The sequence below is a fragment of the Chiloscyllium punctatum genome, chromosome 40 (genome assembly GCF_047496795.1).
Source record: "Chiloscyllium punctatum isolate Juve2018m chromosome 40, sChiPun1.3, whole genome shotgun sequence".
Lineage (NCBI taxonomy): Eukaryota > Metazoa > Chordata > Chondrichthyes > Orectolobiformes > Hemiscylliidae > Chiloscyllium > Chiloscyllium punctatum.
In genome coordinates, this window is record NC_092778.1 from 47150297 (window position 1) to 47176062 (window position 25766).

Sequence of the window (25766 nt, forward strand, 5' to 3'; positions counted from 1 at the left end):
ATCAGCTTTATTACTTTTGAACATAATAGGTAGACATCAGTTTGTGGTATGGTCTGTGGACATCTGAGAGGTACAGATCAGGACATAGACTCAGCCAGTCGTGCAGCTGTGGCCTGAACAACTATGGCCTATTTGCTATAAGAAATGTACTCTGTAGAGAATGGGATGTGTGGTGAGTATAGTGAAAGCAATTTATTGCCACATTTTAAATATTAGTTGCTTAGAAAAATACAGTGTTTAATAGGGATTTTTTGAAAAGTCATCTGTTACAGTAAACATTTTAAATGTGAAATATTGCCATTTTATTCTTTCACTTAACAGGTGGAAGTTAAAAATCACAAAACAGCAGGTTATAGTCCAGCAGGTTTATTTGGAAGCACTAGCTTTCGGTGCGTCGCTCCTTCATCAGGTGGATGTATCCAAATCAGTTGGAAGTTCTAATTTATCCTTTTTTTCAGCTAACAGTCTTCACATAGATCACAACAAGTCATACAGATATGTTAAGGTATCAGATGTGAATTATTTCTCTGAATGAGAGGTTGTGGGTATAAGTCCCACACCTGAGTCTTGAGCACATAACCTAGACCAAAGAGAAAATAATTTTCTGAAACTGTTTCAACTACTCAATCATCTTTGCTTCCATGCTGCCACTGACACTTTTATTTAATAGGCCTCAACCTTTCTGATATGCATGTCGTATAGCACTCTGTCAAATGTCCTTTTGGAAAATATGTACACCGCAATAATGATGCTACCCTCTTCCACCCTCTCTGTTACTTTATTGAATAACTTAAATAAGTGAGATTCCGTCTAGCCATGCCTTCATTCTTGTTGTCCATACATTCCTGATGGCTTTCCTGAATTAATTTACATGTCTTCTGGTGGCTGTTAATTTTTTCCCCTGGATTTTTGTTAATTTTATCTGAGGTTATTGTTTCTAAAAGCTTTCCCAACACTACATTCAAATTGATTGGCTTCTGCTTACTGGGGTTATCATTACATCCTCTTTTGATCAAAGACATAGCATTTAAAAGTTCACCAATCTTCTGGCAATAATATTGTAGCTAAGGAGCACTGAAGATTATAACCAGTGACTCTGTAATTTCCACTCTTTCTTCCTTTAGTAGTCTCAGATGCACCTGATCTAATCCTGTGCTATCAACTTTACATGCAATCAGCCTTTCTAATATCCCTGCTTTATCATTGTTTAGTTCATCTTGTGTCTCACTGTTCCCTCTTTTCCATAACTTACACAGAAGCATTTTGGTAAAGACAGAATCTAAGTGCCACAATATTGTCCTCTACCTTCATGCATGGCATCCCCTTTTTGGTTCCTAATTGGCCCTTAGCCTCCTTTTACTACTTCTGATTTGCTATTTTATTCATAAAGACTTTGGGGTCTAACATCACTGGGAATTCAAATCTTCTCACATTCTTTATTTTTGCTGCTATTATGTCTTTTCCATTTCTCCTCTGAGATTTCTATTCTCATTAGTATTATCCACATAAGTCATTTATCCCTTTACATTGCTTCATTTTTCTGATTAAATCATTCCAGGCACTCTGGCTTTGTTTGGATTACCTTTCTCCTTCTGGCAATTTACCTCAACTCCACCTTGAACCAGCTCCTCTTCACCTGCAGCACATCAATCAATCAGTTTTTCTTGCCAGTCTTTGATTTCAGTTCACTTGGACTAGATCTGTTCTCACGGCATTGAAATAAAACAAAGAATTGCAAATGCTGGAATTCTGAAATAAAAATAAAAATTGTGAAAGAAACTCAGCAGGTCTGGCAGCATCGGTAGAAGAAACCAGAGTTCATACTTTACATCCGGTGACTCTGATGAAGACTGGAAACATACTGGGTGTAGGTTTGCTTGCTGAGCTGGAGGGTTCATTTTCAGATGCTTTGTCACCCTCCTAGGTAACATCTTCAGTGAGCCTTCAGACGAATCACTGCTCATGTTTCCTGCTTTCTATTTATGTGTTTGGGTTTCCTTGGGTTGGTGATGTCATTTTTCCTGGTGACATCATCTTCTATGGTGGTGTCATTTCCTGTTCTTTTTCTCAGGGAGTGGTACATGGGGTCCAAGTCAATGTGTTTGTTGATAGAGTTCCGGTTCTCACACGAGAATTCCTAGAAGCATGGCATTCCAACTGAAAGTCAATCAACAAACACATTGACTTGGACCCCATTTCCCACCTCCTGAGAAAAAGAACAGGAAATGATATCACCACAGGAAATGACATCACCAACCCAAGGAAACCCAAACATACAAATAGAAAGCAGGCAACATGAGTAGTGCTTCGTCCAGAGGCACACCAAAGATATTATCTAGTATGGTGATGAAACATCTGAAAATGAACCTTCCAGCTCAGTGAGCAAACATACATCCAGAACCTCAACCTGAGCTACAGATTTTCTCAAAACTGGCTAATTGGAAAACTATTGATATAGGGGATTCCCCTGAATACACTTAAGAGACACTTTTCTCCACCCTGTTCTGGACACTCATCTATCCAAGTCTGTATAAGGATAACTAAAATCTCCTATTGTAATTAGAAATTTGGTAGTTTAAGGAATCACGTGTCCTTTGCTAAAGGACACTAGTGACCCCAGATGGGTTTTTCTAACAATTGGCAACAATTTCATGGTCATTGTAAATTCTTAATTCCTGATTTTTAATAAAATTAAAGTCAAGTTCCACCATTTGCTGTTACATGCTTTGAACTCGGATCAGGAGAAAGTGAGGACTGCAGATGCTGGAGATCAGAGCTGAAAAATGTGTTGCTGGAAAAGCGCAGGGTCAGGCAGCATCCAAGGAGCAGGAGAATCGACGTTTCGGGCATAAGCCCTTCTTCAGGAATCCTGAAGAAGGGCTTATGCCCGAAACATCGATTCTCCTGCTCCTTGGATGCTGCCTGACCTGCTGCGCTTTTCCAGCAACACATTTTTCAGCTCTGAACTCGGATCGCCAGAATATTTTATTTTCCCCAGAATATTAGTTGGGTGTCTGAATTAACAGTCCGGTGATAATACCAATAGGACATTGCACTCTGTGTACTTGCATGCACATAGAATAATACACAGGGCCCTTTTCTCTGCAGGTAGAAAAGACACGAAGACACACAGTTTCTTTCAACTCAACAAAATACGTAACAGCCATTGGATCACTCACTTCTTAGGACAATGCCCTGACCAATCAGAATCAACCCGTCTCAGCAGGCTGTTAATTGTCAATCAGCATCAATAGATACATTCTCCCGGGATGGGACCATTCGCCGCCGCCGATTAGCCACTGTCCTTTCACTGTCGAGGACGCTTTGTCACCGCCCATTGGCTGCTGAGGACGATTCGTCACCGCAAGTGTTTGTAACTCATTTTTATGTATAAACCAATAAAATTATAATTATTTCACCTCTTTTTTTTATCAATATGTACTATGTTGTTGTATAAATAAAGGGGACTGAGAAGTATGAAAGAACAGGCGGGAGGGAAAACAATCAGAACATATATATATATATTTCCGGTGGCGAATAGTCTCCAGAGGTCAATCGAACCCAGCGGAGAAACGCTGGTGGCGAACCGGCAGTGGCTAATCGGCGGCGGCGAATCGTCACCAACACACATTCTTCATGGCAATACCTCTAACAATCAGAATCCACTTGTTAACTAAACTAAATGAATAGTTTCCCTTTGAATTGGTGTTCTTGCCAAATGTCCTGATGGGTGCAAGATTAAAAGTTCCAACAAAATGCATCTTTTTTTAAACAATCCCCTATACATACCTTTTCATCTCCCTGTAATACCCTTTGCAAATTTGTTTCTCCAAATCTTTTCTCCTATTGGTTACCTGTACAATCAACCCAGTAGTGTGACATTACATTTAGCTCCAACCAAATAGCTACTGACTTGCAGACTGGTTCACCAAAGTTCTTCAGGGAAGGAATCTACCACCCGCACCTGGTCTTATCTACATGTGATTCCAGACACAGCAATGTGGTTGACTCTCAACTGCCTCTGCTTCCAGTCCAAGGGAAGTTTGGGAGGACAGGATTGAATAAATGAATGAGTGTATCACACTCCAAGATGGACTGACAATCTTAAATTGGTTAATAATGTAATTCCTCAAAGTACTAATTGTAATGGGGGATTTTAGTTATCATAATACAGACCAGGATAGAAAGAGTGTTCGGGGCAAGAAGAGACGAGTACAAGTGAGTCAAAATTAGCTGTGCAAATAGACCAATTGTGGATTGGCTCACACAAATCGTTAACCTCTTTCCTCGGACAAAAGGGCTGGATTGTCCATCAGTCATGGTGATGACGCAATTGGAGCCGAGGGTCCAATGGGATGAATTAGAGAGTGTGGGCACTGGGATTGAGGTTGGCATAGTTTTGAGATTCCGCTGATTGCTGCCAGGGGCGGAGCTATAACTCTCCGGATCTCGCTTACTCTGGAAGGCCAGCTGACGCAAAGCCTTTTTCCACCAATAAACAGGAGCGAGGGAAGGCGCCAAGAGCATTAATCGGCTCCGGCTACTGGCTGCAGCACCAGTTGCAACCTGCTCCCACCGAGGCTGCTCTGGGCGAGCAGTGGGCACGCTGTTCGCCGTCATGTTGCTGCTGCTGCTAGTTGCCAGCGTCCTTCTCGTCCCCTGTATCCGCTCCACGGACCCGGGCCAAGACTCAAAGGCCACTCGCTTCGTCTGCACCTCGGTGCCGTTGGATGCAGACCCCAGCTGCCCTGTGCCAGCCGTGCCCATGCCAGTGAACACAGCCCAAGAGCAGGAGCTTCGTGCCACCGTCGTGCAGCTGAGGGAGACCATCCTCCAGCAGAAAGAGACCCTGGGCAACCAGAAAGAGACCATCAAGGAGCTGACCAGTAAGCTGACCAGGTGCGAGAGTGCCCAGCTCGATGCCAAGTACAAGGGCAGCCGCAGGAAACAGCACGACCATGTGTCTGGCAAAGATACCATGGGCGACCTGCCCCGCGATCACAGTCAAGTGGTGGATCACCTGGGCAGGACCATCCAAGCGCTGAAAGATCGACTCGGGAGTCTCGAGGTAAGAGCGACAGGCCAAGGAGGGATTACTCCAAAGGGCTCTTCCCGTGTTGTTAGACTCCTCTCCCCCGCCTCACTCTCTTGGTGGTATTCCGGGTTTCAGAAGCCGGCGTGGGGTATAAGCAGCGCTGTCCAGCCCCTGTTGGAGAGCTAGCATGACAACAGCGGACCGAATGGTCTCTCCCCCATCAGGCCTGAAAGGAGATTCAGTCAGGTAGTCAGTTTGTTGCTCTCCCAGCCGGAGCCGGGAGCTCAGGCGCACGGAGCTGTCCATGGTGCTGAATAAACCGCCCGTCCTGTAGTGCTGACCGAATTTGCTCAAATGTGGCGGAATTTGAGCTGAGGGGGAGATAGAGTCCCGTTAGCCTTTAGTATCGGACAGAGAACTATCCGAGAATGGCTATAGCTCAAGGTATTATTTCAGTATCAGGATGTAATACATGGCTCATCTTTTTGTACAATGAAAATAATATGCATTTGTGACTAGAGTGAAAACAAGTAAGGGAAACAGAGACAAGTGTATTCACCACTTTCTTTGGCCGGTCAAAGGTGTTTGGCTTGAGGCGCTATCCCGAGTTTTTGCCAGTGACAGATGAAATTGGGTCCTAACTTTGAACCTTTCCATCAGCCGAGGGATCTGTTTTTTAAAGCTCAACAGAAACCCACTCACTCTATTTCGCTTAGACGTTAAAAAATGTCATCACTACAATTTCAGAATTCCTCGTGCTGTTTTCCGAGCAACACAAATCGGCCCACATGCTGTTTGAAAGTTGCGATCCAGTTCAACGGACCCTGTTCTTCCCCCAAAATGCTGCAGAATTCTCTTCCAAGTACTGATCCAATTGCATTTTCAAAGTTACAACAGGGTGTGTTTTCACAACAGGGTGTGTTTTTGCAACAGCCTTTTCACGCAGCCCCCTCGAAACGTTAGCTGTGCCTTGATATTATTGTAATTGATGCAGCGAGCTATAGAACTGAAAACTCCAGGACAGGATATGTTTCCAACAGAGTCCTGCCTGCGTCTCACAGAAACCCAAAACTGGGCGACTAGGCTGGGATTACTGCTCGCTTATGGCATTTAATTCACGTCAATAATTGCCAAGACAATCAATGGAACCGTGTTGGTTTAAACAGAGTGGACGAATGAGTGAAGTCTGTAATAAAAACTTACTGGGAATTAGTGATGCGGGTGAATATCGAGAGAATTGGGATGGAGGTGCCGGAATACGGCAGGGAAAATGAGATGGCGAAATGTGTCATTTATTTTTCAATCAAGGTGGCAAAAAGAGTAAGGCTGATTAAAGATCAGCTACGGTGTTTCCACATGGAGTCAGGAGCCTGTCTGAGGTACTTCCTGCATATATTGCCTTCCATCTTTACCAAGAAAGGAGACGTTGTCCTCATTATTGTGAAAAAGGAGGTGGTTAAGTCACTTGAAGAGTTTACCAATGATAAGAAAAAAGGTGTTGGTCAGGCTGCCTGCATTTAAAGTTGGGCGGCTCGGTGGCACAGTGGTTAGCACTGCTGCTTCACTGCGCCAGAGCCCCGCGTTCACTTGCCGCCTCAGGCAACTGTCTGTGTGGAGTTTGTACGTTGTCTGCGTGGGTTTCCTCCCACAGTCCAAAAAATGTGCAGGTTAGGTGAAATGGCCATGCTAAATTGCCCGTTAGGTGTAGGGGAATGGGTTGCTCTTCGGAGGGTCGGTGTAGACTTGTTGGGCCGAAGAGCCTGTTTCCACGCTGTAAGTAATCTAAGGCAAGTGTGAGTGGAAATTATGCAGGCACTGGCCACAATTTTCCACCTTTTTTTAGACTGAGAAGTTGTATTAAATGCTTGGAGAATTATAATTGGTTCACTTTTGTTCAAAAAGGGCATAAAGATAAGCTCAGCAGCTCATGTCAGTCAATTTAATCTGGATGGTATGGAAGCTTCTGGAAATGGCAATTTGGGACAAAATGAATAGTTACTTGGACAAATGAGGTTTAATTAGGGAAAGCGAGTATGATTTATTAGGGGCAAAGCATGTTTAATTCATTGCTTGATTTTTTAAAAAGCTGCAACAAAAAGGATTAAGCAGGATAACGTTGTTGATGAGGTACACAGAGACTTCCAAAAAGCATTTGATCCTGTTGCTGCATTACAGACTTGTGAGCAAAGTTATTTTTCATGGGGTATGGGCATCACTGATGGGGCTATCATTAATCCGCACCAGTAAATCCCCTGGTGTAAGAGATGTTGAGTTATGGATACAAAATTATCTGAGTGACAGGAAATGGAGAGCAGTGATTGATAGTTGTTTTTTGGGTTGAAGAAGGATCTATAATGGAATTTTCCAGGGTTTGATGTTCAGACCCCTGTGTTTCCTGATATATGTTTATGACTTAAACCTTAGTGTCCAGGGCTCAATTTCAAAATTTGCCGATGATACAAAACTTGGAGGTGTCTTGAACTTAGTCATAGAGTCATAGAGATGTACAGCACAGAAACAGACCCTTTGGTCCAACCTTTGGTCCATGCTGACCAGATATCCCAACACAATCTAGTCCCACCTGCCAGCACCCAGCCCATATCCCGCCAAACCCTTCCTATTCATATACCCATCCAAATGCCTCTTAAATGTTGCAATTGTACCAGCCTCCACCACATCCTCTAGCAGCTCATTCCATACACGTACCACCCTCTGCATGAAAACGTTGCCCCTTAGGTCTCTTTTATATCTTTCCCCTCTCACCCTAAACCTATGGCCTCTAGTTCTGGACTCCCTGACCCCAGGGAAAAGACATTGGCTATTTATCCTCTCCATGCCCCTCATAATTTTGTAATCCTCTATAAGGTCACCCCTCAGCCTCTGGCGCTCCAGGGAAAACAGCCCCAGCCTGTTCAGCCTCTCCCTGTAGCTCAAATCCTCCAACCCTGGCAACATCCTTGTAAATCTTTTCTGAACCCATTCAAGTTTCACAACATCTTTCCGATAGGAAGGGGACCAGAATTGCATGCAATATTCCAACAGTGGCCTAACCAATGTCCTGTACAGCCGCAACATGACCTCCCAACTCCTGTACTCAATACTCTGACCAATAAAGGAAAGCATACCAAACGCCTTCTTCACTATCCAATCTACCTGCAACTCCACTTTCAAGGAGCTATGAACCTGAACTCCAAGGTCTCTTTGTTCAGCAACATTTCCTAGGACCTTACCATTAATTGTATAAGTCCTGCTAAGATTTGCTTTCCTAAAATGCAGCACCTCGCATTTATCTGAATTAAATTACATCTGCCACTTCTCAGCCCATTGGCCCATCTGGTCCAGATCCTGTTGTAATCTGAGGTAACCCTCTTCGCTGTGCACTACATCTCCAATTTTGGTATCATCTGCAAACTTACTAACTGTACCTCTTATGCTTGCATCCAAATCATTTAGGTAAATGACAAAAAGTAGAGGACCCAGTACCGATCCTTGTGGCACTCCACTGGTCACAGGCCTCCATTCTGAAAACAACCCTCCATCACCACCCTCTGTCTTCTACCTTTGAGCCAGTTCTGTATCCAAATGGCTAGTTCTCCCTGTATTCCATGAGATCTAACCTTCTAACCAGTCTCCCATGGGGAACCTTGTCGAACACCTTACTGAAGTCCATATAGATCACATCTACTACTCTGCCCTCATCATCTTCTTTGTTACTTCTTCAAAAAACTCAATCAAGTTTATAAGACATGATTTCCCATGCACAAAGCCAGGTTGACTATCCCTAATCGGTCCTTAGAGGAGGTAAGTATAGAACTTAAAATTCATATAGCCAGATCGGTAGAAAAGGGACAATTGGATCTCATTTGATGCTGGTAAGTGTGAAGTGATGCATTTTGATTGGAAGAATGTGGGAAGACATTACAAAATAGAGGTACAATTCTAAAAGGGAAGTCCTGGATTTATATGCACATACATTATTAAAGGTGGCAAGAGAGGTTGAGAAAGTGGTTAATAAAGCAAACATCTTTGATGGATGTTATCACAGGCAAAATCAAGAAAATTATGCTTTTAGTAAAGTTATGTGTAAAACATGAGTTCAATCTCGATTAGAGCATCATGTCTAATTCTGGGCACCAGATGAGGAAAGATGTGAAGACATTATACAGACTGTAGAAAAGATTCAAAAGATTGCTTCCTGGGATAAGGAACTTCAGTTAGGTAGAAAAATTGGAAGAGTTGTGACTGTTCTTTGTGGAAAAGAGACAGTTGATAGAAGGCTTAATAAAGGTATTCAAAATCAGGAAGGATCTGAACAGAGCAGACAGGGACGAATTGTGGCAATTAGTGGAAAGGTCAAGAACCAGGGGCCACACAGTTTAGATCAGTCGCAAAAGAAGCAATGGTGACGTGAGGAAAGTTTATTACAGATTGGTTAGGATGTGGAAATGTAATGAAACGGATTTAGTTGTGACATTCAAGGGAAAATTGGGCAATTATCCAAAAAGGAAGAAAGTGCAATTTCGTCGGGAAAAGGTGAAGGTGACTCCTTCAAACAGCTAACACAGAACAATGGACCAAATGCTGTCTTCTGTAACTATTTAATGACTGTATGAATCAGAAAATCAATACTTCTGAATGTTGAAATCTATGAATTGAATCAAATTGAATTTGATTTTTCGCCTAGAATGTTGATTAATTAAAATTGCTAAATGGAAACAATTCTATTCTATTCTAACCAGGTTAAAGAAGAGTACTGTCTTTTCTGAAATTATTATTCTGGAATTATTTAAGATTAAAATATGTTTCATTCTTTCACTTACTACTGATCAATTTTTTAAGTCCATAAGACATAGGAGCAGAAATTAGGCCATTCAGCCCATCAAATTTGCTCCACCATTCAGTCATGGCTGATAAGTTTCTCAATCCTATCCTCCCACTTTCTCCCCCTAACCCTTGATTCCCTTGACACTCAAGAACCTATCTATCTCAGTCTTAAATATACTCACTGACCTGGCCGCCACAGCCTTCTGTGGCAATGAATTGCATGGGTTCACAACTCTCTGGCTGAAGAAGTTTCTCCTTATCTCCATTCCAAAACTATGTCCTCAAAACTATGCCCTTGGGTCCTAGTCTCTCCTACCAATGGAAACATCTTCCCAACATTTACTCTGTCTGGGCCATTCAGTATTCTCCATGTTTCAATTAGATCTCCCCTCATCCTTCTAAACTCCATTGAGTATAGACATAGAGTCCTCAAACATTCCTCGTATGTTAAGCATTCCTGGGACCATTCTAATGAACACACTTCAGGGCCAAGTACATCCTTTCTGAGATATGGGGCCCAAAACTGTGCACAACACTTCAAATGTGGTCTGACTAGAGCCTTACAGAGTCTCAGAAGTACATCGCTGCTTTTAGATTCAAGTCCTCTCAAAATAAATGCCACCATTGCATTTGTCTTCCTAACTACTGACTCAACCTGCAAGTCTACCTTGAGAGAATCCTGGACTAAGAGCTCCCAAGTGTCTTTGCATTGCAGACTTCTGAATCTTCTCCCCATTTAGAAAATAGTCCATGCCTCTAATCTTCCAACCAAAGTGCACAACCTCACTTTCCCACATTGCACTCCATCTGCCACTTCTAACCTAACCTGTCCAAATTCTTCTGTAGCCTCCCTGCTTCCTCAATGCTACCTATCCTTCTACATATCTTTGTATCATCTGCAAACTTAGCCAGAGTGCCCTCAGTTCCTTCATCTAGATTTTTAAGTGAAAAGTTGCGGTCCCAACACTGAGCCTTGTGGACCATCACTTGTTACTGGCTGCCGTCCTGAGAAGAACCCTTTTATCCCCTCTCTCTGCTTTCTGCCAGACAGCCAAGCATTTGGTTCTGTTGATACCAACTTGAAGGGATTATTGATTTTGAATTTTTTGGGTGCCTAGAAGCATTACTTGTTGATTTAAATTGTTCTACTCCAGCTCAATTTGTGTATCTTCACTGAACTTAATCCAGCACAGTCAAAGTATAAAGCTTTTCAATGAATCCAAGCATTATACCAGGCAAGTCAATAAAAAGTATTCACACCTAAACAAAATAAAGTATTTGTTGTTTACAGTTGAACTTGGTTGTTTGGCCTGTGTTTTTGGTTAAAGTTTCAGATGGTCACACTCTGACTTGAAAAAACCCTCAAGTAGCATATTACACTGGAAAGTCTAGTAAAGAGATCACTAACTGTTTAATCCATTGTGATAATCATATTTCCCAAAGAGCCAATTAACTTGAGTGCTGCTAACACAAACAGTAACCCGTGTACGTAATGGAATTTTTGTGTACTAAATAACATTTGCGCCATTCAGTTTTATGTGAAATGAGAAGTAGCTGATTGTAATCAGGGCCAACACATAGATTTTTAGTCTCCAAATCCATTATGTCTATTTAGCTTAGTTGAAAATAGACAACAATTTTTGAAGCATGCAGTGCTTTCTGAACGTATTACTGCATTTATTCAATTTTAATCCAATAAACTCTCTCTTTTATTGTTTTTAATCATAAAATAACTATTCTGACCATTAATTTATTGTGTACGAGATGCTACCATCAAGAAAATTCTACACTTTTGCAGTAATTTTGTGATCAAACGCAATGCAAGGTGCCTTTAAGATGGGAGTTTCATCTTTATCCATGGATTTCTTAAAGAAATGTTGCAACATTTTCTTTGTATAACTGAACTTAAATCACTTCTCCAATTTTAACTTCAAATCAGCTGCATTACATAAAACAAAAAAAATTACATTTCTTTTTTAATCTCCATGTTATATTCAATGTTACCCATGGCACCAGTATGTTTTATGGTTGATTGCATAATGTACATCATCTGTTCACCATTATTTTTGTAATTAATGTATATCATTCTATTTAATTTATCTTTATATGATTGCACCTGTGCAATTTAATAATGTGTATTTTCACAAGATATTAAATAAATTCAATTGATAAAATTATTTTCAAGCTCTATAGCTTCAGCATTAACTAAAACTTTGATATTATTCTGTAATGTTCACACAATCTAGGTACAACTGTTCCCAAGCCTAATTTAGAATAGATTATTTTACTCTGCCTTTAAACTACAAGGTGGCGGGGGGAGCAATGTTACACATTGGGCAGCTTTGTGACTAACCAGGTATTCCACAGAGAGAAATCTGAACACCAAATGATCGGCAATAAGATCACATTCACAAGCTAAGCATTCTATCAATGTTTTCATGCAATAGAGTACGGCTTAACTATTCATATTCTTTCAACTGATGCTGCAGATTGAAAATTATTTATTAGCAAAACGTAGCTTGTTCATGTTAAAATGCCTTTGCCAACTGATTTAATGAGTTTTAAATAGATGAATCCCTTCATGAAATTATAAGGCAAGATAGTTTCATTAAAAAGGTATTAAGTATTTGTGTTCTGAAATCAGACCATGTAAGCCCTATAGCAATAAGAGAACTCACAAAAGGTAATATTTAATAGAAAATAAGCATTCAAACAGTTCTTGTTCCTTGATGTGAAACTGTGCTGCAAAAAGCTGGTGACTTTCAATTAGCAACAACAGGGGTGGAGGAATAACAGAAGTCAGCAATGGAACATGTGAATTCTGAACAACAACATTCCAGGGGGAAAGATCACTAAATTGAAAAATAGGATATCATGTGTTATTACAGAACTAGCTTAATCAATGGTACAATATACACCCAGCCTACAATTATTCTCTTCGCAATGCAATTCCTAACAGTTGCCCTAATAACAAATGCAGAGATTTTGAAAGAATTATATGTGCAGGATCATCTGCAAAATATTAATGTATGTCCAGGAATATTCTGAAATATTGATGTATTCTAGTATCCCAAATTCCAAAGCTGTTAACACTTTACAGGAAAACCATGCTGATGTAAATGTTTACTTTCTAACATTATTTAATTGCAGAAAAAGAAACAACCAGTTATTATTGTTAATAATCAGATATATCTAATGAATTCACAGACCTTTCTCAGGATGATGACTTCAGTTTGAAAATTTATGAACTAGATAATAATGAAGATATTGAATGTATTGTTGTGTTTTATGTGAGTGAGTAAACAATATTTCAAAGCTTTTTATTCATCATGGTTTGCATTCCTAAGACTGTGTTTTCTTTCTCAACAGCAGCAGACACACCCCAATTTTTCCAACCATACTTTCCCCAGTGACCTCCGTGAACAGCTTCAGAGGAAGCTGGGGGATTTGGAAAGTCAACTGTTAAATAAAGTCTCTGAACTTGAAGATGAGAAGTATGTTCTTCTGAATGAGACAGCAGCCCATCGTTACAAGACAGAGTCTGCCCTCAATGCCTTGCATGAAAGGGTTACTGAATTAGAGAAAGGTATTGACTGAGCAAAAATATTCAAACATTCACCATTAAGCAATGACTTTTGATTATTTTAAAATAATGCTTATGTAGGTTATTCAGAATGAATCACATTGTGCTTAATATGATCAATGGGACAATTGACCTTCCTTTTGTTTTACGTTTAACTAGTTACTGATTTACAGTAAATTGCCATTGCCAAATTCAGCAAATGCATAGTACTGCAGAACCAAACAGATGAAGTCTGTTGGATTGCTCTAAGTCTTAATTGTCAACTATTATTCGCATACTAATTACATGACAAAGATAACCTTGAATGGGATAATATCTATACAATTTACTTGCAGTTTTGGCTCAGTGCTTGTATTCTTAGAGACTGTGAATTCAAATCTCACTGCAGAGATATGAGTACTCAATTATTCCAATTCAGTAGAGTAACAGGGTGATAGTCATACAGCATGGAAACAGACTCTTCGGTCCAAACAGTCCATGCCGACCATAATCCAAAACTTTACTAGTCCCACTTGCCTGTGTTTGGTCCATATCCTTTCAAACATATTTTATTCATGTCCTTATAACAATGTCTTTTAAATGCTGTAACTGTACCCGCAACCATCACTTCCTCCAGAAATTCATTCCACACACAAACCACATTCTGTGTAAAACAAATTGTTCCCATTTAAAAAAAATCTTTCTCCTCTTCACCTTAAAAATGTATACCCCAGTCTTGAAATCCCCTACCCTCGGGAAAAGAGATCTGTCATTCACCTTATCTATCCCCCTTATGATTTGTATAAACCTCTGTAAGGTCACCTCTCAAGCTCTTTTGCTGCTGCAGAAAAATGTCCCAGCCTATCCAGCCTCTCCTTATAACATATGTTTACACAATACTTATATAAATACTCTTGGAGGTACCATTTTTCAGATGAAACAATAAACTGAAGGGTTGTTTGTTCATTCAGGCGAGCATGAAAAAGTCCACTAGCATTACTTAGGTGAAGATGGTTTCCTAGCCAATACTTGTCCTTCAATCAACATCACAAAAAGCTGTTCATTATCACATAGTTGTTTGTGGGAGCTGGTTGTATGCAAATTTACTGATACCTTTCATACATTGCAATCATCGCCATATATCAAAAGTATTTCATTAATTTCAAACTGCTTATAGATGACCTGAGGATGTGTGAGGTATTGTGTAAATTAAAGGTATTTCTTCTATATACAGGATTCCCATTGTGATTACATATATCTCTAAGCAACAAGCCTTACATTGCAGAGTGAATTCAACAGCTCTTATTAGCACAATGCAGACCTGACACTGAAGGCATATCAACAAGTAAAATGATTTGAATAACGGCATCAGGTGTTCACGGTCAACTGTTTTATACAGCTATAAATAATTGTTCAGAAATGCTAATTTAAAGTTATAGAATCTATACATAACGAATTACTTCCCTAGTGTCTGATATAATTGTTTAATCTATTTTTTTATCCACAGAGAGTAGCGGCTTTAAGTCACCTGATGATTTCAAGGTGTCGCTACCTTTGCGAACTAATTACCTATTTGCCAGGATAAAGAAGAGTCTCCCTGAGATGTACACCTTTACTGTGTGCATGTGGATCCGCTCCAGAGCATCATCTGGGATCGGAACACCTTTCTCTTATGCTGTGGCCGGACAAGCTAATGAAATTGTGCTAATTGAATGGGGAAAGAATCCAATCGAATTACTTATTAACAACAAGGTATGTATCACTTATCAATGATATGTTAAATGCACAAAAGTAACTGATCATATTATTGATAGAACATGTAAAAGGCTAAAATGTACTTAAGTAATATTAACATTTTTAGTCAAACATTTAATTGCCAGCTTCAAATGTGGACCATTTTAAAGGTGAACCCTTTCATTGATGTTATCTTTTGGGATAGACTGTTAACAGGCAGAAAACATTTTGTCTCCAGCCATTGTTCCAAAATCCCTGCTTTTCTATGCCATTTTTTCACACATTCAAAGCATCCTCAAAACATTTACATTGCACCACATCCATAGTTATCTCCCTTAACTCTGTCTCCCACTTTTGAAAATGCCCTCACTGGGAATGTTGCTTGGTTAATGATGCTAAGTTCTTGTGGACATTTAGATTTTCCTAGTGGTGAGTTGAAAGTGGGCTGAAGGCTGTTGTAAAGCACTTTATGTAGAAGATTAGGATTAGTTGATCTTTGCTACTTCTTGCCTCATGTTCTTGCTGTCAAAATATGTGGCTATTTGATATCAACCAATGAGCTAAATACTTCCATTCCATTAGCTAGCATTTCTTTAAACAACTTGTTGGTTTGGACTAATTTTGATCTTTACCCCTGTATTTGATGATTGTCAGTGAGTTGTCTGCAGCCTCATTTTGTGCTTTGGGGAAATCAAAGCCATTGTTATTAATCCTTGCCATACACTCTGTTCCTTCAACACTGAGTGTGGCACTGGAAAAGCACAGCAAGTCAGGCAGCATCTGAGAAGCAGGAGAATTGAAGTTTTGGACATAGGCCCTTCATTAGGAATGTCGGGAGGTGGGAAGGGAGTTGAGAGACAAATAGGAGGGTTGGGTGGGGCTGGGGAAGGCAGTTTGGAAGATGTAGACAAGGGGTGATGGTGATCCACCTGAACAGAGGGTGGTGGGCAGGAAGATGGACATTGACTCCATCTCACATCCTGGTCATTATGTGAGGCTCAACCAGACCATTCATACCCTTGGCATCTTATTTGATCCTCGTAAGCTTCTGATTCCATTTCTGCTTTACTATCAGCATTGTCTACTTTCATACTGTAATGTCAACCCATCCCATCTTAATCCAGCTGCTTGTGAAAACCTCTTCATTCTTTTGCAGCTTGACTTATTGATCCCAACGTGTTCCTAGCAGACACCTCATGTCCTTTGTGTGGAACACATCCAGAACTCTACTCTCTGTATTGTAACTTAAACCATGTCCCAATTACCCAGTATCCCTGCCTCTGCTAACCTCCATTGAGTCCCAGTTTGGGAACCTTTGAATTTAAAAATCTCGTTCTTGTTTTCCATACCCTCCAAGGCCTTGCCCTTTCCTATCTCTATAACGTACCTCAGCGCCACAGCTCTCTGGGATCTCTCACTGCTCCAATTCTGGACTCTTGAATATCCCAACTTTCTCTTTGAAACTTTCTGCCTCCCCTTCATTTTAAGATGCTCATTTAAACCTGTTTTCTTTGACCAAACCTTTGTAAATCTGTCTTATTAGTTTCTTAGGTGATTTGATGTTAAACTTGGTTTTATTACGGCATGTTGAACACCTTGGAACCTGTACAAAGTTACATACACTGTATATACACTATGTAAATGGTGTTTTACAACTGTACAAGACCATGAGTGCTATGGACTACATAGCAATAGGTATGGTACATATCACGTTCTTAAACACGAAGTTAGTTTGTGATGAAGAAGACCTTAACATTATAAGATATAGGAGCAGAATTAGGCTATTTGGCCCATTGAGGCTGCTCCACCATTCGCTTATGGCTGCAAGCCCCATTGCTTCTCCACTTGGACTATTGTTAAATTGTCTGTGGTGTCCCTATGACATCATTGGAACCCCAGTGGCTTGGGTATCCTTACTGCCTATAAGCTAACATGCTAGTTGATGGGATTGGACAAGGAAAACTCCTTACTCATATTTAACAGCCTCCCACCACCAGACATTATTTCTGCAATGTCAGAGTGTTTACAAATCCCCACATCTGCCATGCTTTTCTATATTCCTTGAAGCTTTAGATGAATGACTCCTCTCTGGCTTCCACTTCCAGGTATCCAATATTCTCTCTAAGATTCAAGTCCTACCTGTTCCAGAGGTGTGTGATACCATCTCTGAACAGGGTGATTATTCCGTTTCCCCGGCCCCCAATGCCTCATCTTCACCATGGACATCCAATCCCTCAACACCTCCATCTGCCATGACCAGGGCCTCCAAGCCCTCCATTTCTTCCTCTCCCCACTTCCCCACCAGTACCTTTCCACCGACAGTCTCATTCGTTTGGCCAAACTGGTCCACACCCTTAACAATTTCTCCTTTGAATCCTCCCACTTCCTCCAGATGAAAGGAGTAGCCATGGGCACCCGTATGGGCCCCAGCTATGCCTGTTTTTTTGTTGGCTACATAGAACAGTACTTCTACTGTAGTTACACTGGCACCACTCCCACCTTTTCCTCCACTACATCGATGACTGTATTGCTGCCACCTTGTGCTCCCACTGGGAGGTTGAGCAGTTCATCAACTTCACCAACACATTCCACCCTGACCTTAAATTGACCTGGACCATCTCTGACACCTCCCTCCCCTTCCTGGACCTCTCCATCTCCATCAATGACGACTGACTCAACACTGACATTTTTTACAAACCCATCGGCTCCCACAACTACCTGGATTACACCTCTTCCCACCCTACCTCCTGCAAAAATGCTATCTCATATTCCCAATTCCTCCGGCTCTGCCGTATCTGCTGTCAGGAGGACGGGTTCCACCATAGAACGCACTTGATGGCCTCCTTCTTTAAAGACCGTAATTTCCCCTCCCACATGGTTGAAGATGCCCTCCAACGCATCTCGTCCACGTCCTGCACCTCTGCCCTTGAACCACACCCCTTCAACCGCAACAAGGACAGAACCCCCTGGTCCTCACCTTCCACCCCACCAACCTCCACATAAACTGCATCATCCACCGACATTTCCGCCACCTACAAACGGGCCCCAACACCAGGGATATATTTTCCTCCCCACCCCTATCCACTTTCCACAAAGATCATTCCTTCTGTGACTACCTGGTCAGGTTCACACCCCCCCCAACAACCCACAGTCCCCTCCGAGCACCTTCCCCTGCCACAAAAGGAATTGCAAAACCTGTGCCTACACCTCCCTCCTTCACCTCCATCCAAGGCCCCAAAGGAGCCTTCCACATCCATCAAAGTTTCACCCGCACTTCCACAAATATCATTTATTGTATCCGTTGCTCCCGATGTAGTCTCCTTTACATTGGGGAAACTGGATTCCTTCTTGCAGAGCGTTTTAGGGAACATCTCCGGGACACCCGCACCAATCAAACCCATCGCCCCGTGGCTGAACATTTCAACTCCCCCTCCCACTTTGCCGAGGACATGCAGGTCCTGGGCCTCCTCCACTGCCACTCTCTCACTGCCCGATGCCTGGAGGAAGAGCGCTTCATCTTCCACCTCAGAACACTTCAACCCCAGGGCATCAATGTGGACTTCACCAGTTTCTTCATTTCCCCTCTCCCCACCTTACCCCCAGCGCCAACCTGCCAGCTCAGCGCCTTCCTCATGACCTGTCCTACCTGCCAATCTCCCTTCCCACCTATCCGCTCCACCCTCCTCTCAGACCTATCACCTTCATCCCGACCTCCATCCACCTATTGCACTCCTAGCTACCTTCTCCCCAGCCCCAACCCCCTCCCATTTATCTCTCCACCCCTGTGGCTCCCAGCTTCATTCCTGATGAAGGGCTCTTGCCCAAGACGTCGATTTTCCTGCTTCTCGGATGTTGCCTGACCTGCTGTGCTTTTCTAGCATGACTCTAATCTTGATTATTCTAAAAATCAGCTAATCCTTGTTTTCTTTTTTTAGAACCATCTAGACAAAACAATACTAAATGTTGTGAATGTGCAAGAAGACAAGCTCTTGTGTGTGTAGATCTTTGAATTTAAAATCTCATTCTTGTTTTCCATACCCTCCATGGCCTTTGCCCTGCCCTATCTCTATAACCTACCTCAGCACCACAGCTCTTCTAAATACTTATCCTAAGTATTCCATCAACAGGTTGCCCAGCTGCCCATTAATATTAATGATGGCAAGTGGCATCATATTTGCATAACATGGACCACCAGGGATGGTATGTGGGAAGCTTTTCAGGATGGCCAATCACAAGGCACGGGGGAGAATCTGGCACCTTGGCATCCCATCAAAGCAGGTGGTGACCTGATCCTGGGACAGGAGCAGGTGAGTGTCACTTTTTTTCCTATAATAATGACTTCCACAGTTGGGTGAAACACTTTCTGATATTGAGGTAAGAATCAAGAGGATTATATAAAAGTTACATGTCCCTCTGAAAGAATGTTGATAAAATAAAGCTTTTGAAGCATAAAGTATAAATTTCTTCTGCATATAATTTGGCCACTGTCAGATACCAAATGTGCAGCACTCACAGTGCTGCACAGGGGATGTCAGACTGGACTGTTTATCTCTGTGTGGGATTTTAATTGATGATGTTCTGACTCAGAGGTGAGCATACTACCTCTTCATGTAGCATTATTACAGAACAATTTGAGACATAAGAGGTAGTATGTGAAATGTTTGGAAGAAATAGATAACTTTGAACTGGTGGCTCCCGTACAATTTTCTCTGTACAATTTTCCTCCCTTTCTGTGGAGTAGCACAGAGAAAATGCACAAGCAACAATCAAAATGTTGCTACGCATAGGAGTAAAGGTATCAGGCAAAAGCAGGCAAATAGAGTTGAAGCACAGGTTAGGTGTAACCAAGTTGCATGCCAATACAGGCGCAAGGGACTGAATGGCTTCCTTATGTGTGTATGAACCAAGTGACTTCACACTGTCAAATATCCTGGTAGAAATTTGTAGATCATATTAAATAGAGCGAGAGTTGTAGAAGCATACAGCACAGAAATGGATCCGTTGTTCCAATCAGTCCATGCCAAATGTAATCCCAAACTAAACTAGTCCCACTTGCCTGCTCCTGGTCTGTATCCATCCAAACCTCTCCTATTCATGTATTTCCAAGTGAACTTTCATGTATATCCAAGTGACTTTTAAACATTGTAATTGTACCCACATCTACCACTTTCTCAGGAAGTTCATTCCATGTGCTAATCACTCGCTGTGTAAAAAGAATGCCCCTCATATCTTTTTTAAATCTCTCTCCTTCACCTTAAAAATATGCCCCCTAGTCTTGAAATTCCCCCATCCCAGTTACAATTACAGCAAGCAGAATTAAACTGGCACTTGTATTGAATGTACAGCAGCAATCATTTGGACATGAATTTATTCTTCATCTAGGATTCAGTTGGAGGAAGGTTTGATGCAACTCAGGCATTTGTTGGAGAACTGAGCCACTTCAATATCTGGGATCGCATCCTCACTCTGGAAGACATCAGAAGCATGGCCAACTGTTCTGCTAACCTGGCTGGCAACATCATTCCCTGGATTGATAACAATGTGGTTGTGAATGGTGGAGCCAACAAGTTGCCACTGGAGACTTGCAAGGAGCGCTTGGTTAGTTCCTGATCCCTGGTCAGGATTCACTTAAGTGCCGCTTTCTTTTCCTACAGACAACTTTCTGTGATATGGTGAAAGGTATATTCTTTTTTCCCAGCTGAATTTGCCCTTCCTGGGAGGGAGCACTGACTGTGGTATTTTATTTTGTGTCTTTCAAACTAAATGATGCTGTCAGCCATACATCAGTAGGTAGCATGCTCATCAGTGTGATGATGTGCTCAGGTCCTAACCAGAGACTTAAACACAGAAAATCCAAGTGAACATCCCCAGTGCAGTTTTGCAGGAGTGTCGCACATTTGGAGGTGCCATTTTCAAGAGAGAGATTAAACTGAGGCCCTGGCCATTACTTTACTGGGTGTTACAACATTTCATAGCACTATGTCAAGATGATCAGTTGAGAACTGCCTCCCATTCCCCACCTGTCATGTTGAATATTTAGCCCTCAATCAATATCACTAATAAGTAGGCAACCTGATTTTTAACAAATTCCTCTTTGTGGGATCTTGTTGTGCACAAAATGGCTGATGTCCTTCCTTATTGTAACAGTCACTACAACTCAAAAAAATAGTTAATTGGCTACAAAGCATGTCTGGACATTTCAGGGTCATGAAAGGCATTATATAAATGTGTGTTCCTTTCATTCTAATTTACAGAAGTGTCTGGGAAAGCATTTCTGTCTGAAATGTTAATATTTCGAAAGCTGATTGATTTGCACACTTATCACTATGGCCCAGATATTGCAGTCATCAGCAAAGATACTGACCTTGAGTAAATGTGCCCACAAAGATTAAGATCTAGTCTGAATTCCCTTTCCCAACTTAAGTTTGAATCTAGCAGGAAGTCAAGGGGCTTCCATGCCATAGTGATGTCAATCAAACAGAGGAGACAGCCAATCACACTGAAGTATTTTCACAGACAGCAAACCAGTAAGTCAAAATGCAATGATTATTCTTCACTTTTAGCTATATCTTTCAGAGACCAAATGAAATACTGGGAAGTACCCATGGCTTGGGTTAAATGTTTAAATATCACAAAGTTTTTTTTTAAAAAAAGATCTTTCAGAACATATGGAGAGCTTTTATAATTATAATGAAGAGATTTGATGTTCTACAAATATAAAATTACCCTTTCAGGGCCAGAGAGATTTTCCAGTGTAAATTATGAACGTAGAACACTATTTAAAACCCATATAGATATCATGCAACAAGGTGTAACTTTTACAACTTTCACTGTGAAACTAATAGCAAAAAGTGCAAATTGTTATTGGTTCAGTAATGTCTACTTGAATGCAGACTGTGGTGACTTCAATAATGCGCCCTATGAGGAAACATGAATTACTGACAGCAACATCTGGATTTCCATGTTTAATTGCTCACATGCAGATTTCTGTAGCTACTGTCTGTTTTAGAGATGGAATGAAAGTGAATGCTGACATTTCCTCATAATTACTATCACAAAGTCAATCTTTCTAGTATTCCCACTTCTATGTCACAAGAATTCAGCTGGGGAAAAGAGGAGCTACAGAAACTTTCCTGTTGTAACATGTTCTCTGTTTTGCAGTCACTTTATCTGCTGGTAGTCACAGGGCAAATAGATAGTTCAGCCAAACAAAACAGCACAACTTTTTCACACCATTGCTTTTATTCTTGATGTTTGAGGAAAGTCAAAGCTTATAGTTTTTTTGCATTAATGTTATTTTCTGTAAATAACCAAATGTTTTAATCATTGGGATGACAATTTGTAAACCTATTTTCATCAGCTTCAACAAACAGACTTTTTTTTAATTGATCAACCGAGAATCATAGATTTAAATTAGCTTTATTCTGAATTTGAATGGCTTTACTAAATGCTTTGTGCCAAAGGTACATTATCCAAATTTCAGATGATGTAGCACACTTTTTTAAAAAACTGATATACTTTAAAAGTGTGAGACTAACTTGTCCTCTATCCTTCAGATGTGACTTGTTATTCTGTTTGTGCTTCTGCCAGCTCACCAAAAACACTGAAACCGTAGCCAATCATTCAAAGACCATTCTGCCATGGTCAAGGCCATGGTGGTAGGTGGTTTGACCTTGAAGAGCACCTTTTAGGCACCCAGTCCTGTCCTCACATATGCATTCCCAGTTGGAACCAGGCTGATAGTCCTTCATCTCTTACCCTCCTCACCCAGAAAACTGGGCCCAATTCTACATTCCCAGCTCTGTGCGCCATTAGCAAATCTAGCCCAACTCAGCATTGAATGCAATTGTTTCTGGTCTTGACATTGTGACTTCCCTTACTGAGCCCAAAAAAGGGCATTGGGTCTCAGTTGAAAAGGAATAGATAAAAAGCAAATAAAGCCAGAAGCAACGTGCAGTCAGATGGTGTTGCAAAGTGAATGGAAGAGTGTGGACATTAGGCCTGCCAGAAATCAGTGTGAAGTTGAAATGAACTGCAATTCCACAGCCTCCCTATTTGAAGATAACAGCTGTTGATTAAAGGAGCTTATTATTTGTACTTTGTGAAATAGTGACAAAAACAAAGTATTTCATGCTTTTAACATGCAAATATTACCCAACAGGTAAGATGCTGGGGCTTAGAAATAGAACAGTTGGTGACTGGAATTTGTAAGAGCTGCTCGCAAGTGAGAGTGAAACAGTTCTTGGGTCGGAGCACAAAACAGGGAACTAATAATCAACAGGCAGTGCGTTTCACAGTTTACCAGATGGCAAAACAAAGTTAGTAAGTTTGGGCAGTATTTCTGTCAGAGCTATTCATTCCCACTTTTACTCCAATCGATTTGTCTGTCCAAGCCTGGAATGGGATAAACAGAACATCAATTATAGTTTCACAACTAATTACAGTCAGGGGGTTAATTTACTTTGTAATGTTCTCTTCCTTTTCTGATGCTATTGAGATTTACAAGTGACACCTTAGTGTCTATTACATAGCATTCTAGGTGCTGTATGTGGATAGGATACTTGACCTTGTGAGCAGTCACAGCTAAAATCAATCCAGTTCTGCATGATACCCATTCATGCTTACCTTCCATTCCAAGTTACTGAGACATTATAAGGAATGGAAACACTCTCTAATTTATCTCCTTTCTCCATTACAAAGATAATTGTGGAATTTCCGGCTGAGATTAACAGAGAGTTGGCATTCTTAAATGAAACAGCATGACCCTGGGGCAACACATTACCCATCAAGGAAAACAATTAGCATCAAACCATACAAGACCTGAGCTGTGAAAATCAGTCTATTTGGCTCATCATGCTTGTTCTTGCTCTTCAAAGATCTGATGAATTAATCTCAAACCTCTGCCCATTACCCAATTTATTTTTCCTTTCATGTAACTGTCCAATTTTATTTTGAAAGTTACCTGTGAATCTGCTTCCACTGCCTTTTTCGACTGTGCATTCCAAGCCGTGATAACTTGCTGCGTAAAGGAATTTGTTCTCATCTCCTCTTGGGTTCTTCTTACGATTATCTTAAATCAGTTCCTTTGGTTACTGACCCTACTGCCAAAGGGGATAGTTTCACTTTACTAAGATGTGAGAAGAACCACAATACTTGCATTTTCTGGATCGATCAAAAGACCTAGAATTATGCTTGAGATTTGGTGTGGTCTCTGTGATCTTATGACTACACCAATGAACGTGTTCATATTGAGATCCTGTCTTGCCAGTTGATGCAATTGTGTTAAACCAATGTGAAATGGGCTTAAAAATACATACTACAAGCATGAATTTGCTGTAACTTGTTAAGTGATACATCCCATTTGTGGCAATAAACACATTTACATAGAGGAAAAAAAGAACTGAATGTTGGAAAATGGGTGATAAAATGGCATTTAGCCTGAATGCTGGTGCTCGCTCTTTGAAAGAACTATCCCATTAGGGCTACCACCTCTGATCTTTTTCAATTGCCCACCAAGTTTTCTCTTCTTTAAGCATTTATTAGTTCTTTATTCTAAGTCACAACTGAATCTACTTGCATTGATTTTAAGTCAGTCTGCTTCAGATCAAAATAACTCATTGCAAAAAATATTTTCAACTCATCTCTCCTTCTCCTGTTGATTATTTTAAAGTTGCATCCTCTGATTACAAAGTTCCTGACATTGTAAACAGTTTATCCTGATGTACTCACTAAAATCCTTCTTGATTTTCAACTCCTATATTAAATATCTCCTGATTTTTATTTCCTTTGCAATCAATGTACAGCAGACAAGTGGTTCACTAGTGCCCTTTTTAACCCTTCGCACAACATCAACATCCCTCCAAGCCCTAGGACTTCTGGTTCAATTAATAAAGATACAATTAAACTGTCTGAAGCTTATGTTGAAAGTAGCCAAACTTCATGCTTGCTACATGGTCTACTCTTTATCTGTATCCCATTTTTCTGATTTTAGAATGGCTGTCAAAAGAAATGTGTCTTTCTACGTCATGCGGGACTGTGTTATTTTGTCTGTCTTTGTGGAATTGTTTCTTGTGTGCCAGTATAACTGTCTTTGTGAGATACTGGCCATCTCTTTTATTGCGTGGCATTCAAGTTTCAAGAAGCATTTTGAATTTTCAAGATGAAAAGTTTGCATTTTATGACTTTTTTTTTCATTACATTGACTGTATACATGAATGTCTTTAGTCCTCTTGTTTATTTGATGTTTTTGCATCAAAATGATTGTTATATCTTTTGGTAAAAAAGAAAAAAAAACTAAATAAAAAGGAATGCATTATATTAGTACATCAAGAACACTCTGGCATATTTTCATTCTTTTGCTGTGAATTTCTGGTCTTCGTTTTACAGGAAGGGTGTCTAGACATTGGAGATTGTAATTATCTGGAAAGAATGAACAGTTTGGGTCACTTTTCTCTAGAAGAAAGAAGACAGAGGGATGACATTGTAAGAGGTCTTTAAAATTATGAAAGAATTTGATAAGATGTAGTGGAAAGAGACTTAATGTTAGCCTTCAGAAAGAAATTGATAAATATTTTTTGAGAAAAAATGGAATTCGGGAACAAAATGGAGAAG

The 25766-nt window shown here is 40.7% G+C and overlaps 1 protein-coding gene across 2 annotated transcripts; it reads left to right on the forward strand.

Moving 5' to 3' along the window:
• The first annotated feature begins 4556 nt into the window (after positions 1-4556).
• Positions 4557-25446, forward strand: LOC140464577 (neuronal pentraxin-2-like). 2 transcript variants are annotated; one of them, XM_072559826.1, is made up of 5 exons: positions 4557-5068; positions 13229-13445; positions 14929-15173; positions 19283-19462; positions 20538-25446. In XM_072559826.1, exons 1-5 carry the CDS (start codon positions 4619-4621, stop codon positions 20763-20765), a joined length of 1320 nt encoding a protein of 439 aa, XP_072415927.1. In that variant the 5' UTR covers positions 4557-4618; the 3' UTR covers positions 20766-25446. The 2 variants fall into 2 exon arrangements, with proteins under 2 accessions (XP_072415927.1, XP_072415928.1); XM_072559827.1 differs by having other exon boundaries at positions 13232-13445.
• Positions 25447-25766: the final 320 nt, after the last annotated feature.